Source organism: Hyla sarda, chromosome 3 (genome assembly GCF_029499605.1).
Source record: "Hyla sarda isolate aHylSar1 chromosome 3, aHylSar1.hap1, whole genome shotgun sequence".
Lineage (NCBI taxonomy): Eukaryota > Metazoa > Chordata > Amphibia > Anura > Hylidae > Hyla > Hyla sarda.
This window is the reverse complement of record NC_079191.1, coordinates 436257085-436273471: the sequence shown is the minus strand read 5'-3', so window position 1 is coordinate 436273471 and position 16387 is coordinate 436257085. Positions and strand designations below refer to the sequence as shown.

At 43.0% G+C, this 16387-nt stretch overlaps 1 protein-coding gene across 3 annotated transcripts in view; it reads left to right on the top strand.

The window, feature by feature from the left end:
- The window catches only part of CLIP4 (CAP-Gly domain containing linker protein family member 4), a 138961-nt gene that overhangs the window by 82905 nt on the left and 39669 nt on the right, over window positions 1-16387 (top strand). For all 3 annotated transcript variants that reach the window (XM_056568559.1, XM_056568558.1, XM_056568561.1), the window contains exons 8-11: window positions 11803-11938; window positions 12473-12613; window positions 13437-13514; window positions 14511-14648. In XM_056568559.1, coding sequence (XP_056424534.1) covers window positions 11803-11938; window positions 12473-12613; window positions 13437-13514; window positions 14511-14648 — 493 coding nt within the window. The remainder of the gene's footprint in view (window positions 1-11802; window positions 11939-12472; window positions 12614-13436; window positions 13515-14510; window positions 14649-16387) is intronic.

Here is a 16387-nt window from a genome sequence, read left to right as displayed (position 1 = left end):
ACACTGATGACATCACGAGCACAGTGCTCTCTGCTGACATCTCTGTCCATTATAGCAGCCATACATAGCAAATATATGCTAAGGGCAGCATGGTGGCTTAGTGGTTAGCAATGCTGGGGCCTTGGGTTCAAATCCCACTAAGGACAACAATAAATAAAGACTTATTATTATAACTTCAGCAAAGAGCACTGTGCTTGTGATGTCATCAGACAGCATTCCAAAAAGAAAAGAATTTCCTCTGTAGTATTCAGCAGCTAATAAGTACAGGAAGGATTAAGATTTTTTAATAGAAGTAATTTACAAATATGTTTTAACTTTCTGCCACCAGTTGATTTAAAAGAAAAAAGATTTTCACCGGAGTACCCCTTTAAGGGGTTAAATAAGGAAGGGGTTAATGTGTGTGTTTTTAAACTTTTTTTTTAAACTTTTTTTTTTACACTTTCAGTCCCCTTAGTGGACTTTTAGGAGGAATCATTTGATTCTTCATACAGATCAATGGAATTACATACAATCCCATTGATCTGTGTGGCCCTGCCAGGCTTTATCATTCTGAGCACAAGAGCCACCGCAGCAGGAGAGGTAAGCCCTCAGGCTACCTCAGTAGTGGCTTGCCCCCCCGCAATCGCATTGGGGGGGGGGGGTCATTCACCCCACTGGACCACCAGGGACTGGATGCAGACGCCTTTAGACGCCGCTGTCAACTTTGACAGCTGCCATCTAAAGGGTTAATAGCCGGCCCCCAGCTACAGGAATCACCTGGGGGCTCTCTGGTTAAATAGAAAGAAGCATATTTTTGAATGACATGCTATTGGATAGTTGTTCTGCATATATTATTCTATAATATATCAAAAGTTTTTTTTTTTTTTTTTGATGAAAGGTACCTTTATAAGCTTTGTGCTCTAGCATTTGACACTTTTGTACGTGTCCTATTAGGTGGTGTAAAAAAGTAGGCTTTGCTCACAAAAAAAAACCCACTTCTACATTTAATTTGTGCAAATAATAAATACAACTCCACTGCATAACGTGGGGTACGGTGCACCAAACAGTAGACAACTTTGAAAGATGTCCTAACAAAAATTGTGTAAAAAAATAAATAAATAAAATAAAATAAAAATAATAATAATTTGCAAAGAATGCAATTGCGCAAAACTTAAAGGGACATTTAGAACATTGAAGTGGTGTAAAGCCAATGATAAATGTCCCCCCAATGGACCCCCATTTGCATGATCGGCGGGGGTAACAACGGTAAGTTTTTAAATCTTGGGATAAGCCATTTTAAAGAACAATAAACCTAGAAAAGAATTTATAAACCTCTGATGATTTGTTCCATTTTTATCTAGGAACTGCTTAGGGCAGTCTTTCCCAACCAGGGTGCCTCCAGCTATTGCAAAACTACAACTTCCAGCATGCCCGAACAGCCGTTGGCTGTCCGGGCATGCTGGGAGTTGTAGTTTTGCAACAGCTGGATGCACCCTGGTTGGGAAAGACTGGCTTAGGAAACGAGTCTTGGCCAAGGGCCAGAGCATTTATCTTAATGCAAAGGGGGGAGGCTCCTGCTGCAGTCAGACACAGGACAGAGACGAGGATAGACATGGCCTATTTTCTAGAACATTAAAAAAAAATGTTTATATCAGTGATCCCCAACCTAAGGCTCTCCAGCTGTTGCAAAATTACAGTTCCTATAATGCCCTGTCAGTAGATGGGAGTTGTAGTTTGTAATAAAGTGTGTGTATGTGTGTGTGTGTGTATGTGTGTGTATATATGTATATATATATATATATATATATATATATATATATATATATATATATATATATATATATATATATATGTGTGTATATTAAACTCAATGTGTGTATATGTATATATGTGTGTATGTTCCAGCATCACTTCCAAACGGCTAAAGATATTAACATGAAACTTGGCCACATGTTACTTATATGTCACCAACAAACATAGGATAGGTCATTTAACCCTTACTCACCCCCATTTGCCAGGGGCGGGGTTTTTATTTAAAGTCCCATACAAGTCAATGGGAAATATATCTTACTGCATAACTTCCAAACAGCTGGAGATATTTCGATAATACTTGGTCACATGTTACTTGGTCATATGTCCACTAAAAATATAGGATAGTTAATTTAACCCTTAACTACCCCCATTTGTGAGGTTCGGGGTTTTTGTTTAAAGTCCCATGCAAATCTATGGGAAATGTATGTTCTCACATAACTTCCGTATGTCTGGAGATATTTTGATAATACTTGGTCACATGTTACTTATATGTCAAATAAAAATTATATAATAGTTAAATTAACCCCTAATCTACCCCCATATGTGACGGATGGGGTTTTTGTTTCAAGTACCAAGCAAGTACATAGGACTTCTGTTACCTTACTCCACAAACTCCGCTCTACATCTCATGGTGAATGCGCCAATCCAGCTGGCAAGCCACACCCTCCCCGCATTCCATGCCCTATCTTGCAAAGACACGCCCACCCTTTAAGCCACACCTCTTTTTTTTATTTTCAACTTACAATATCTTTAAAAAGCAGCCCTACCTGAGGACGGGATATGAGGATTAGTAAGGATTAACTATGAGGATGGGATATGAGATCTAAATTTGGGGACGCCATATAGGGACGGGATATGAGGTAGGAAAAGGGGAATGGATATGGGGTCAGGATATAGGGACGGGATATGGGGTCGAGATATGAGGTAGGAAAAGGGGAATGGATATGGGGTCAGGATATAGGGATGGGATATGGGGTCGAGATATGAGGTAGGAAAAGGGGAATGGATATGGGGTCAGGATATAGGGATGGGATATGGGGTCGAGATAGGACGACAGGATATGAGGTTGGAATATGAGGAGGGGATTTGGGGTCGGGATATGAGGAGGGGATATGGTATCAAGATTTAAGGATGGGATAGGAGGACAAAAGCTTCCTCCTTTGTTTCTTTTCCTCCCCCACCAGGATAAGGTAGGAAAAACCGGGCAGTGCCAGGTACTCAGCTAGTATGAGATAAAAATAGCATCAAGTAGAAAAGGAAGAAAATAGGGAGCAAATTCCTGGGATATTTTTATTTTGTTCCAGGCACGGACCCACTTCACTGCTCTCTCTATTTGTTTCTATAGGAAACTACAGTTTTCATTGCACTATAGTGTAGCATTTCACCATTGTACTATGGACGCCACGTTCCCACTTTGGCACCATTGTAGCAGCAGGCGAGGGCGTGAAGAGCGCCTGTATTTATTGCTCGATGTACTTCTTTTGATTTCCCCGTGCATCCATTCCACTTTACGATTCTTTTCTGAGTGAGTGATGTGTTTTCCCAATCTTGGCGCAATTAACATGTCACAATGTGAGGCACAGATTATGGCAGGATATTTCTGGTCTTTATGATATGTGGCTCCACAGCCGAGAATACATAATGTTGTAGATGCAATTAGAGCGGATGATGATTGAAGCCAGATTAATTGGTCCGGTAAGTAGGGATTGTCTGCCTGCATTGTGACAGGCATCCTCCAGGGGGCGCTCTTGTCTTTGCTTTTTATTTCCTTGCTAGTGTGCTAACAATGGATATTTGGCAGCCTGCTGAGCTTGTTTTTGCAGCTCTTGTTTTTTAGGTTTTAAAGAGAGCTGTCTGCCCTCCTGACATGTCTGTGTTGCTAAAAAATCTTTTATAGAGATATACTGTATATCTCAACGTGTGTGTGTATGTATGTTCCAGCATCACGTCCAAGCGGCTAAAGATATTAACATGAAACTTGGCACACGATATTAATATGTCAACAACAAACCTAGGATAGGTAATTTATCCCTTACTTACCCCCATTTGCCAGGGTCGGGGTTTTTGTTTAAAGTCCCATACAAGTCTATGGGAAATAGACTGGAGATATTTTGTTAATACTTGGTCACATGTTACTTATATGTCCACTTAAAATATAGGATAGTTAATTTAACGATTACCCCCATTTGTGAGGGTCAGGGTTTTTTGTTTAAAGTCCCATGCAAATCTACGGGAAATGTATGTTCCCACATAACTTCCGTACAGCTGGAGCTATTTCAATAATACCTGGTACACATATTACTTATATGTCAAATAAAAATATATGATCGTTAAATTAACCCTTACCTACAACCTTAAATAAAAAGATGGGTTTTTGTTTCAAGTCCAGTTTAAGTATATAGGACTTCTGGTACCTTACTCCACAAGCTCCGCTCTGCATCTTCTGGAGAATGTGTCAGTCCGGCTTGCAAGCCACACCCCATCTCACAAAGACATGCCCACTGTTTAACCCCTTGGGGACGGAGGGTTTTACCGTTTTTGCACTTTCGTTTTTTCCTCCTTACCTTTTTAAAAATCATAACCCTTTCAATTTTGCACCTAAAAATCCATATGATGGCTTATTTGTGCCACCAATTCTACTTTGTAATGACATCAGTCATTTTACCCAAAAACCTACGGTGAAACGAAAAAAAAAAAATCATTGACAAAATTGAAGAAAAAACGCCATTTTGTAACTTTTGGCGGCTTCCGATTCTAGTTTTGGTAAAAATGACACCTTATCTTTATTTTGTAGGTCCATACGATTTAAAATGATCCCCTACTTATATAGGTTTGATTTTGTCGCACTTCTGGAAAAAATCATAACTACATGCAGGAAAATTTATACATATAAAATTGTCATCTTCTGACCCCTATAACTTTTTTTTTTTTTTTTCCGCGTACGGGGCGGTATGAGGGCTAATTTTTTGCGCCGTGATCTGAAGTTTTTAGCAGTACCATTTTTGTATTGATCGGACTTTTTGATCGCTTTTTATTCATTTTTTCATGATATAAAAAAGGGACCAAAAATACACTATTTTGGATTTTGGAATTTTTTTGCGTGTACGCCATTGACCGTAAGGTTTAATTAACAATTATATTTTTATAATCCGGGCATTTCCGCACGAGGCGATAGCACATACGTTTATTTTTATTTACACTGTTTTTTTTAATGGGCAAAGGGGGGTGATTCAAACTTTTATTAGCGAAGGTTTTAAATGATCTTTAACTTTTTTTTCACTTTTTGTTCTATAATAGTTAAGTTAACTTTTTTTTTTTTTTTTTGCATTGTTATAGCTCCCATAGGGGGCTATAACACTGCACAAACTAGGGGAGATTTATAAAAACCGGTGTAAGGGAAGAGTGGTGTAGTTGCCCATTGCAACCAGTCAGATTGCTTCTTTAATTTTTCACAGGTCTCTTTAAAGATGAAAGAAGCAATCTGGTTGTTATGGGCAACTGCACCATTCTTCCTCTACACAGTTTTTGCTAAATCTCCCCCACTGAACTTTTTACATTGATCAATGGTTTCTCATAGGAAACCATTGATTGATGATTCTGCCGCTTGACTGCTCATGCCCGAATCTCAGGCACTGAGCAGTCATTCGGCGATTGGACAGCGAGGAGGAAGGTAGGGGACCCTCCTGCTGTCCTACAGCTGTTCTGGAAGCCACAATTTTGCCGCGGCGATCCCGAACAGCCCCCTGAGATAACGGCATTAGTTTGCCTTCACTTTAGACGTGGCGTTCAACTTTGAACGCCCCGTCTAAAGGGTTAATAGCGCGCGGCACCGCGATCAGTGCCACGCGCTATTAGCCACGGGTCCCGCCCGTTGCTAGGTACCGAGCCCAACCCACTATAGAAGGGGAGTGGGCGTACAGGTACGCCCTCCGTCCCCAACAGGTTAAGCCCCACCCCTTTTTATTATCTACCCTTTTTGTGCATCGGTCTGGCTTGCAAATCACGCCCCATCCCACAAAGCATTGTCCCCTTCTTTTATTAGCTTACAATATCTTCATCATAAATCAGTCTCACCTGAGGACAGGATATGAGGATGGGACATAAGGATGGGATATGAGGTCGGGAGATAAGGTTGGGATATGACAACAATATATGAGGATGGGATATGAAGTCAAAAGCTTCCTCCTTTTTGTTGATTTTTCCTCCCCAACAAGGATTAGGAAGGAAAAACCAGGCCACACCAGGTACTCGGCTAGTTCTATATAAAATAACAATTTTGCAGCATCTTCTGCATTGTGTTGTTTCACCAGGAAATGTATGCATACATTGACAATTTTGGGGGAGTCTGGATGTAAGACTGTGCATCCTAACAAGCCATTGACATTGTTGTCCATAGTCGTATATCTGCAGGAGAAGTAACAGGAGACTACAGGGATTTATTAATATAAAAAATAATAATATTATTTATTTATAATTTTTATTTATTTATTTTTCTCGTTCGGCTCCATTGGGGGACACGGAGACCGTGGGTATATCTTGCTTGCCACTAGGAGGCATACAAAAGAAAGTCGGCCCCTCCTGGCAGTAGATACCCGCCTACTGACCCTGAGCTAATCAGTTTTAGATTAGTGCTGGAGGACCCAAGAACTTCGGATCCTGATCCGGAAGCGTCTTTTTGCCGCTCTCGGCGTTCCACCCAAGGTTTTCATTTCATATGCTGAATTTGATGCCTTGTTGGATGCGGCTTGGAAGCATCTGGACAAACTATTCCAGGGAACAAAGAAGATTCCCTTCCTCCGGATCTGGTTTCCAAGTGGATGGCGCCACCTTCAGTTGATCCTCCAGTTTCTCGTCTGTCCAAATCTACTACCCTGCCTCTGGCGGACGCGGCATCCTTTAAGGATCCTGCGGACAAGAAGATCGAGAACTTGGCTAAATTTGCCTTTGAAGCGGCAGGTTTGTCCTTGCTACCTACCTTTGCATCAGCTTGGGTGGCCAAGGCAGTTTCGGTTTGGGCTTCTCAGCTACAGCTGGGCATCCTGTCAGGTGCACCTCGGGAGGACTTGGCAGATCTCGTTTGCCAAATTTCTCAGACCGGAGACTTAATCTATTCAGCGGCTTTGGAGTCAGCCCGATGCATGTCCTTTGCCTCCGGTCATTTGGTTGCGATTCGTTGCTTCATGTGGCAGAAGTCTTGGGATGCACTTGCTGCTTGAAAAAAATCTCTAACAGAGTTACATTTCTCAGTTTCTCTGCTCTTTGGGAAACTCCTAGATTAAATTATTTCCGAAGCTACTGGGGGTTAAAGTTCTCTGCTTCCGCAGAACAAACCTCGCCGCTCCGATCCCTGTAGAAAGGCGGCTTCCTTTGGGTCCTTTGCATCGGGTCGCCCTCCCAATCTCGGAAAGCCCCTTCTTTCAAGGCATGTCCTTCCTGGAAGTCAGACAACCATTCTGGCGGTTTTGCGGCAAAGTCCCATAACCATAAGCCTCCCCCTCCAGGACGTTTGGCTAGTGCAGGTTCAGGACTCTTGGGTCCGGGACTTCATATCCGATGGTTACCAGATAGAGTTCTCCTCCCTTCCCCGGGATCATTTCTTCCTATCCCGCCCTCCTCGTTTCCCTTCTTTGGCGGCAGCCTTTCAGGGTGCTTTAAGTACGCTTCTCGCTCAGGAAGGGATTGTGCCAGTTCTTCCAGAGGAACATTTTCAGGGTTCTACTCAAATCCCTTTGTCATCCCCAAGAAAGAAGGCTCTGTCTGCCCCATTCTGAACCTCAAGCTACTCAACCGCCATTTGTGGCTTGGTCATTTTAGCATGGAGTCCCTCCGCTCCGTGGTGGCGTGCATGGATCAGGGGGAGTTCCTTTCTTCAGTGGATATCTGGTATGCCTATTTGCAAATCCCCATTTTCCCTGCCCATCAGCGTTTCCTCCGCTTCGCTGTCCCTGTGGGTCACTTTCAGTTCGTGGCCCTTTCTTTTGGCCTAGCTACGGCTCCCAGGGTTTTCACCAAAGTCATGGCAGCAGTGATTGCCATGCTTTGGGCCCGGGGGATCTTGGTCCTCCCTTACCTGTACGATCTTTTGGTCAAAGCTCCGTCCTGGTCCCAAAACTTGGAGAGCCTTCATCTCACTGACTGACCACTGTGACTACTCTGTCCTCCTTTGGTTCGGTGATGAACCAGGCAAAGTCCAACCTGTCACCTGTCCAACCTATGCAAAACCGCTTTGGATAGGCAGGCTATTGATTAGCCCTATTGTAAACTATTCGTCTACATTTGAAACCTCAACAAATTCTGCAGCATGCAAATTGAAAATGTGCATCATAAATCCAAGCATATGTCTTGCATTAGGCTCTCTTTCACATAATGATTGTGTTCTCATTTGATTTATGTGTCAGTAAACCTGGCGTATACTGCAAACGTATCCATAATCTGCAGCCAGTTGACGAAGGCCAGAAAAGTTTAGGGAGGGTTCTGTCGGAGTTATTATAATTTTTTTTTCTGTGCAGACCTCTGTGGTATGCCATAGAGTAGGATCCAGTGTAAAAAAAAAATAAATAAAAAAAAATAAAAAGTATTTGTATATATATACCGTATTTATCGGCGTATAACACGCACTTTTTAGGCTAAAATTTTTTGCCTAAAGTCTGTGTGCGTGTTATACGCCGATACCCCCCCAGGAAAGGCAGGGGGAGAGAGGCCGTCGCTGCCCGCTTCTCTCCCCCTGCCTTTCCTGGGGTCTAGAGCGCTGCTGTCGGCCCTTTTCACCCCCTGGTTATCGGCGCCGCTGCCCGTTCTGTCCCCCTGACTATCGGTGCCGGCGCCGATAGCCAGGGGGAGAGAAGCGGCGCCGACAGCCAGGAGGAGAGAAGGGGCAGCGGCACCCATTGCCGGCGCCGCTGCCCCGTTGCCTCCCCCCATCCCCGGTGGCATAATTACCTGAGTCGGGTCCGCGCTGCTCCGCTGCTCCAGGCCTCCGTCGTTGCTATGCGCTGAACGGTGCGGCGCATGACGTCAGCGCCGCGCCGTGCATAGAAACGACGCCGGTCCCCAGCTCTGACGTCATGCGCCGCGCCGTTCAGCGCATAGCAACGACGGAGGCCTGGAGCAGCGGAGCAGCGCGGACCCGAGCAGCGCGGACCCGACTCAGGCCTGGAGCAGCGCGGACCCGACTCAGGTAATTATGCCACCGGGGATGGGGGGAGGCAACGGGGCAGCGGCGCCGGCAATGGGTGCCGCTGCCCCTTCTCTCCCCCTGGCTGTCGGCGCCGCTTCTCTCCCCCTGGCTATCGGCGCCGGCACCGATAGTCAGGGGGACAGAACGGGCAGCGGCGCCGATAACCAGGGGGTGAAAAGGGCCGACAGCAGCGCTCTAGACCCCAGGAAAGGCAGGGGGAGAGAAGCGGGCAGCGACGGCCTCTCTCCCCCTGCCTTTCCTGGGGGTATATCGGGGTATACACGCGCACACATGCACCCTCATTTTTTCATGGATATTTGGGTAAAAAACTTTTTTTACCCAAATATCCTTGGTAAAATGAGGGTGCGTGTTATAGGCCGGTGCGTGGTATACCCCGATAAATACGGTATATATAATATATATATATATATATATATATACATAATCATGCTTTGTGTGTGTATATTTTTTTTTTATTATTTATTTTATTTATTTTAAAATGGGAGTCTGTGAATGCGTTGGGGAGTCCTCCCATGTATATTCCCGTTGAACGCCACAAAGAGCCTTTGACTGGAATTACACTTCGTTTGCCTTTTGTTTACCATATACATTCTATACTCTTGAATAACATGAATGTTATTGGATGCTGAAAACAAATTATGCTTTATGTAATACAACAGGATTCATTTTACCATTTACTTAGTCGTATTCCATGAAAAAAAAATTCTAATCAACTGGTGCCAGAAAGTCAAGCAGATTTGTAAATTACTTCTATATAAAAATCTTAATTGTTCCAGTATTTATCAGCTGCTGTTAACTACAGAGAAAGTTTTGTAGTTATTTCCAGTCTGACCACAGTGCTCTCTGCTGACACCTCTGTCCATGTCGGGAACTGTCCAGAGCTGGAGAGATTTACAATGGGGACTTGGACAGTTCCTGACAGACAGATGTGGCAGCAGAGAGCACTGGGTTTAACTGGAAAGACTACATTACTTCTTACAGCACATACAGCAGCTGATAAGTACTGAAAGGCTTGACATTTTTCATAGAAGTATATTGAAAATTTTTAAAACTTCATGGCAACAGTTGATTCGTCAACACTTTTTTTCTCCAGAGTACCCCTTTAAATCTCGAACAAAATGCAGTGCAATGTATATGTATTTTATGCTCTATTTTATGATGTGATCAGTAGTCACAGTGGTCAGTCACCTACCGATCAGATGATCAGTCATGTGTCCTTTGCTAGGAAACCCCTTTAAAGGGGTACATCACTACTTTAAATCTCATCCCCTAATAACAAGATATGGGATAATTGTCTGATCGCGGGTGTCCAACCGATCCTTGCATTCTATAAATAAACCAGCGCTGTATTTGTGTATCTGAAACTCCCATAGACAGTGCATTGAGCTGCAACGTGCACAGGGAGAGACGAGTCCCTGTTCTGGAGATCGCAAGGGAGTCCCAGAGGTAAAACTCCATGATCAGACACTAATTCCCTATCTTGCGAATAAGTTTTTTTTTAACGTTGTGGAGTTCCCCTTTAAGTCTTTATGTCCCCTTTAAGGTCGCTTGTCCACTGCTGCGTGCTTACGATCCGGGCTCTTGTACTTGGACTGCGTGGCTCATGTTTGTTTCAGCTTTAATAATCTGTCCCAATAATGTGGCCATTTGGCAGCACTGTCCCCTCCGTATGTGCGATGGCTGCGCGGTCCGCTCTTTCCATATGGCTCACAAATCTCATTCTGCGAAACAATCAGCAACTGGCGCGTTGTGGCTGGTGCCAGCTGTCCTTGTTTTCTGGGACAATGGGTTAAAGGGTGTAATTACCCGCTAGGGAACGCTCTTTACTTCATATAATGAGAGCCATTGAAAGGAAACAGACTCGTGCATTTTACAGCTATTTTTGTATTTATTTGTAATTGTGTGTTATAATTCTGTTTCTCTTAACCTTTTAAAATGCATGTCTGTGGCGGCAGATGCAGCGTTTCACCATACACGTGATCCGAAACACATCATGGCGTAGGTTGATAACGTTATTTAAAAAAATATATTTATTTGATAAATCCATTTAAGGTAATTTGAAAAATCTATCCGGCCTATCATAAGCCTTATGTAAAATGCCCAGTTATGGATCTGTTAAGAATTTTGGTGTTCAGGATAGAATCACATGTTGTGACAGATGCGCTTAAATCAAACACTAAAAACTGGGAGTGTAAACTAGCTGCTATGATGTCTCCTATGCAGTACACATGCAAAAGAGGGGATCCTGCTTCTTTATATCTATTTAGGCCACGCCCCAGATGCTGCAATAGAAGCATGGAAGACATTGTAGAGCAGTACTGAGCAGTATAAACTGTGAACCTAGCACTGGGGTCAGATAGAACATTTACTAGAGCATTCAGCAGCTTCTCAGTATGTCTCTGCTTTTGCCTCATTCCACCCTCTCCATAGAGGCAGCTTTTTTAGCTGCCTTTTTATAGGTAGGTGTAACATGATCCCTCAGTGATCTGATCCATCTTTAGATGGACTTTAAAGGAATACTCCAGGATTGAAAAACGTGGATAGTGGATACGTTTTTTAATTCTGTATATTTCCTTTTAAGGCATGATGATTCTGCATTGTCATCTGCTATCAATGATTCCTTTCAGCTTCACGCAGCCACAAATATCTTCAGAACTGGTCCTTAATGCGTATGAAGGAGTCCAAGAAAAATCATTACAATGGTGTATACCAGTAGTGTTGTTTTTATTTATTTATGGGTTGGGTCAATGATCAGATAAGTTTTGTTAGTCGTGCTTCTTTGCTAAAACCTACATATTGATTCTTCTTCGTAGGTTGGCACTTTAAGATATTGTGGACTCACCCAGTTTGCTACAGGCCAGTGGGCTGGAATAGAGATGGACGACGCAGATGGGAAGAATGATGGCTGCGTGGGCGGTGTTCAGTATTTTAAATGTTCGCCCAAACACGGTATGAGTGTGTGAATCCTGTTACTATGTTATATATTATTGAAGTGATTGTGAAAGAGGATATGGCTGCCATAGACACAGTGGGTGCCATTTTTTTTCTTTTTAGACCTTGCTATTTAAAAAAAAAAAAATGCACACAGGCGCAATGGATTTATGTAGAGATGGACACCTCTGCATAAATCCATCAAGGCCATGCGCCATGCTCTGATCTAGCAGAGATTTCAACAGCAGTTTACACTGGTTTGCCGGCTGAACCCACGCCCTCTTTTTGGGAAGCCACAGCCACTCTGCTGGCGCTAGCGAAAACAGCAAATATTCACATAACATCTAAGCAGTTTTCGCTAGTTTAAAAAAATAAAATATATTTCCCTCATTCCTATGAGTTACGCTCCATTAGATAAACACTGCCTGACAGTCTTTTCTTCTACAATCACTTGATATGTGTAAAATAATTTATAACTTTTTTGTGTAGTCAATCTTAAGTTTTTTACACTCACTGATAAGAAGCACCATTAATGTCCAAATCTCCAATCAGGTATCTTTGCGCCGCTCTCCAAGGTAAGAAAAGCAAATGAACCAATGAAGACATTTATCAAAAGCTCATCAAACAAGACGACAGGTTCTATCAAATCTACAAAGATCGACCTGAGCCGAGTGACTTCAAAAATTAACACTGGTAAGAGCTGAGATATTCTACTGTGAGCTGTACTCACTGTTCTAGTGCTAGTGAAGTTATTGTGTACATGCATCACATTACTTATCCTGTACTGATCCTGAGTTATATCCTGTATTATACCCCAGAGCTGTACTCACTGTTCTAGTGCTAGTGAAGTTATTGTGTACATGCATCACATTACTTATCCTGTACTGATCCTGAGTTATATCCTGTATTATACCCCAGAGCTGTACTCACTATTCTGCTGGTGAGGTCACTGTGTACATACATTACATTACTTATCCTGTACTGATCCTCAGTTATATCCTGTATTATACTCCAGAGCTGTACTCACTATTCTGCTGGTGAGATCACTGTATACATACATATATTACATTACTTATCCTGTACTGATCCTGAGTTATATCCTGTATTATACTCCAGAGCTGTACTCACTATTCTGCTGGTGAGGTCACTGTGTACATACATTACATTACTTATCCTGTACTGATCCTCAGTTATATCCTGTATTATACTCCAGAGCTGTACTCACTATTCTGCTGGTGAGATCACTGTATACATACATATATTACATTACTTATCCTGTACTGATCCTGAGTTATATCCTGTATTATACTCCAAAGCTGTACTCACTATTCTGCTGGTGAGGTCACTGTGTACATACATTACATTACTTATCCTGTACTGATCCTGAGTTATATCCTGTATTATACTCCAGAGCTGTACTCGCTATTCTGTACATACATTACATGTAGTAATAAAATTGACTGTGTCAAATAAGGATATTGCATGAGCTTTCAATAAACATTTGGTCTTCTCACAGGTCGGCCTTCATTCAAAAAGAATTCGACATTCATCCAAAGCCATGACGAGTCCCTGAATTCGACATCCTCTAAGAAAGGTGATAACACAATGACACCATACAGGACATGGGGCCAGAATTAGCAATGTATTTTTGTGTATGTTCGTCAGTAATTATATGTATCATGAATTTATGTTTCTGTGTGGGTGTATAAAGGCATTCTTACCACAGAGCAATGTTTTTCAACCTGTTGCTCTCCAACTGTTGCAGAACTACATCTCCCATCATGCACTTACTGCCATTGATTATCAGGGCACAATATAAGTTGTAGTTTTGCAACAGGTTGGGGGACACTGCTATAGAGACAGCCCATGTATCTTCTGTGGAGTAGAGGGGTCCCAGCTCAGACTGGCCTTATTTCTCCATGTGTAGATTTACCATCATGCCTCAGTCCTCACCTTTTACTGTCATCATTGCTTTGTTTGCTCCATTTGGCTTTTCAGCGTTCTGCATTGGATCCAGTAGCTTTTCTTCATTCTCCTTCTCTTCTTCATCATCATCGTCCTCCTTCATTGACACCAAGCCGCCCCTTCCCAGTCATCCCTGGCCGCTTCAGCCCGCAGTGGTCAGGCCCCGGTCCTCTGCACTAAGGACTGGTAATGCAATGAATTCCAGCTGTCACTGTGGTCAATGGTCACCTGGTTCTGAAGTTTCCAGCACAGAAACCAATTGTTTGCACCTCAGGCTACACCGGAGTTTGCATGCAACACATGCTATTCAATGTAAAGCTCTGGTAGAAGTCATGTTATACTGTGACATCACTTTCTTTACATAAATTTTTCACATGTCGTCCAGACTAGTCAAAAGTTTAGATGACACCGGGTTTCAGTTCTGCGATCGTGAGATAAGTTTACGCTTTGGGCAGTTTCCAAATCCCTTTTTGCACGGGCGTACTCTGGTGAAAGAATACCTCTATCTGTCACTGCAGTGTTATCAGACTTTACACACCTTATTTCTTCACTTCACACTCCTTTTCGTCTCTTCCCTCCATGTTAGTCCCCTTTACCTCTTTCATTACATTGACTCTCTTTGCAGGTCATCAGATTCCTGTATCGTCCTCTATGGGAAGCCCAGCCTCAGAGCAGATGGAGTTCCAGCCTGGTGACCGGGTTCTTGTGGTTGGTCAGAGACTTGGTACTGTTAGATTTTATGGCAAAACAAACTTTGCACCAGGTAAGTCACAACTATATAATGCACTCTGTTTTTAGTTTAGATCGTGGATATATACTTGCTGTATTAAAATGGTACAAATCATTTTAAGAATCACTCCTGCAAATCAGTTATGGATGCTGGTTATACTGTATACCCCCTGCATGGGTAGTGTTGTTTACATTTACCAGGTGTACAAAACAGTCACTAATGCTAAAGGGGCATCTGAATCGTTCTGTGGCTCTCCTTTTGGTGGTCATCCTCTCTCGGCTTTTCCTGCCCCAACCCAGTAGTGATTTCTGACAAAATCTTTGTCTTCAACCACATCAAGAAATGGTTTGTGTTAGATAGGAACATTCACCATTTAAATTTATTTTTTCATTTTATCATCATGACAGCACCACCATGAGATTGTCCCCTGTAGCTCTAATAAGAACATGAAACACAGAGAGGTTAAATAGGCCCCTCCCCATCCACCCCTCAGTGTTTTCTGTTCCTAGTAGCATACATGGAGAGGTGAGGTTCTTACCTCTGGTGGGCTGGGTTCTGCTACTGACGGGGCTGCCAGGCAGCGGGGTTTTCGGTCACAATGCATCTCCCTCCCCCTGTGCTGCACTGGGTCGTGCGTCCTTAGGGTTGTTGCCTCCTGGTCCCTTCCTCCTATACAGGAGTCCTGGATAGGCCGGTCTCGGATCTCCCTGGAGCTCCCTGGCTGTTCCAGGCTCCATGCTGCCAGGACGCGAGCGTGCTCTGGCATTGGCTGAGGACCGGAAGTCCCTCCCCCAAGATGGTGGCTCCCACCGGAACGCCGGGGAAGCGTGGAGGGGTTGCAAATTTGAACGGAGGGGTATTTACTCCTCTGTTCCAGCATGCATCCCTCTGAACCATGGATGCGTCTGCTGTCCCCGCTCCACGCTCTGCTCATCTGGAGCGCTCGGCATTAACTGAAAGTAGCTGGCCCTCATGGGGTTCACTTATTTTTATATTGCTTCTTGCTTATGTATCACTTGGTGTCTTGTATAGCAGTGGTTTCTTTGGGATTAGCACCATATTGCTTGAACCATACTGCTTTTTTTTTTCCTATATTCTACTCTCTGAAGTAGCATATAGCTTTGATTCTTATGGGTATTCCTTTTCCCACTTAGGGAGACAAGGAGGCCCTGAAGAAATCAAAAGAAAGTTAATCCTCTAAAGAAACTTCTAAGGAATCTAAATCTAAGTCCAAAAAGTGTGGAATTTGTTCAGTTGTACTACCGGATACCCATCCTAAACCCCTTTGTAAAGCCTGCACTGACAAAATAGTTTTCCAAGAATCTCCGTTGTATGGATGAGCTTTGTTTACTTATAAATCAACAAGTACAGTCTGCAACGCTACTCTACTGCCTAGTTCTTCAGCTCCCATTACTTCTGATACACCTGTGGCTGAACCTCCTCCACCAAAAAAGCAAAAAATTGCTATTGTTTTGGACTCAGACTCTGATTCTAATAAAGATTTAAATTCCGGTCTTACTTACTCTGAAGAAAAGGGTGAAATTCAAGACTCTCCTCCTAAGAGGGATGATAAAAAATAAAACATTTCTTCTGAAGATACAGATATCTTACTTACCACTGTAAGAAGTGCTATGAATATAATAGATACTCCAGCACCTACGTCCGTTCAGGACAGAATGTTTGCTGGTCTGAAACCTCAAAAAACTTAAGTTTTTTCGGTTCATGATAGCATTAAAACGCTTATCACAGATGAGTGTCAGGCTCCGGAGAGG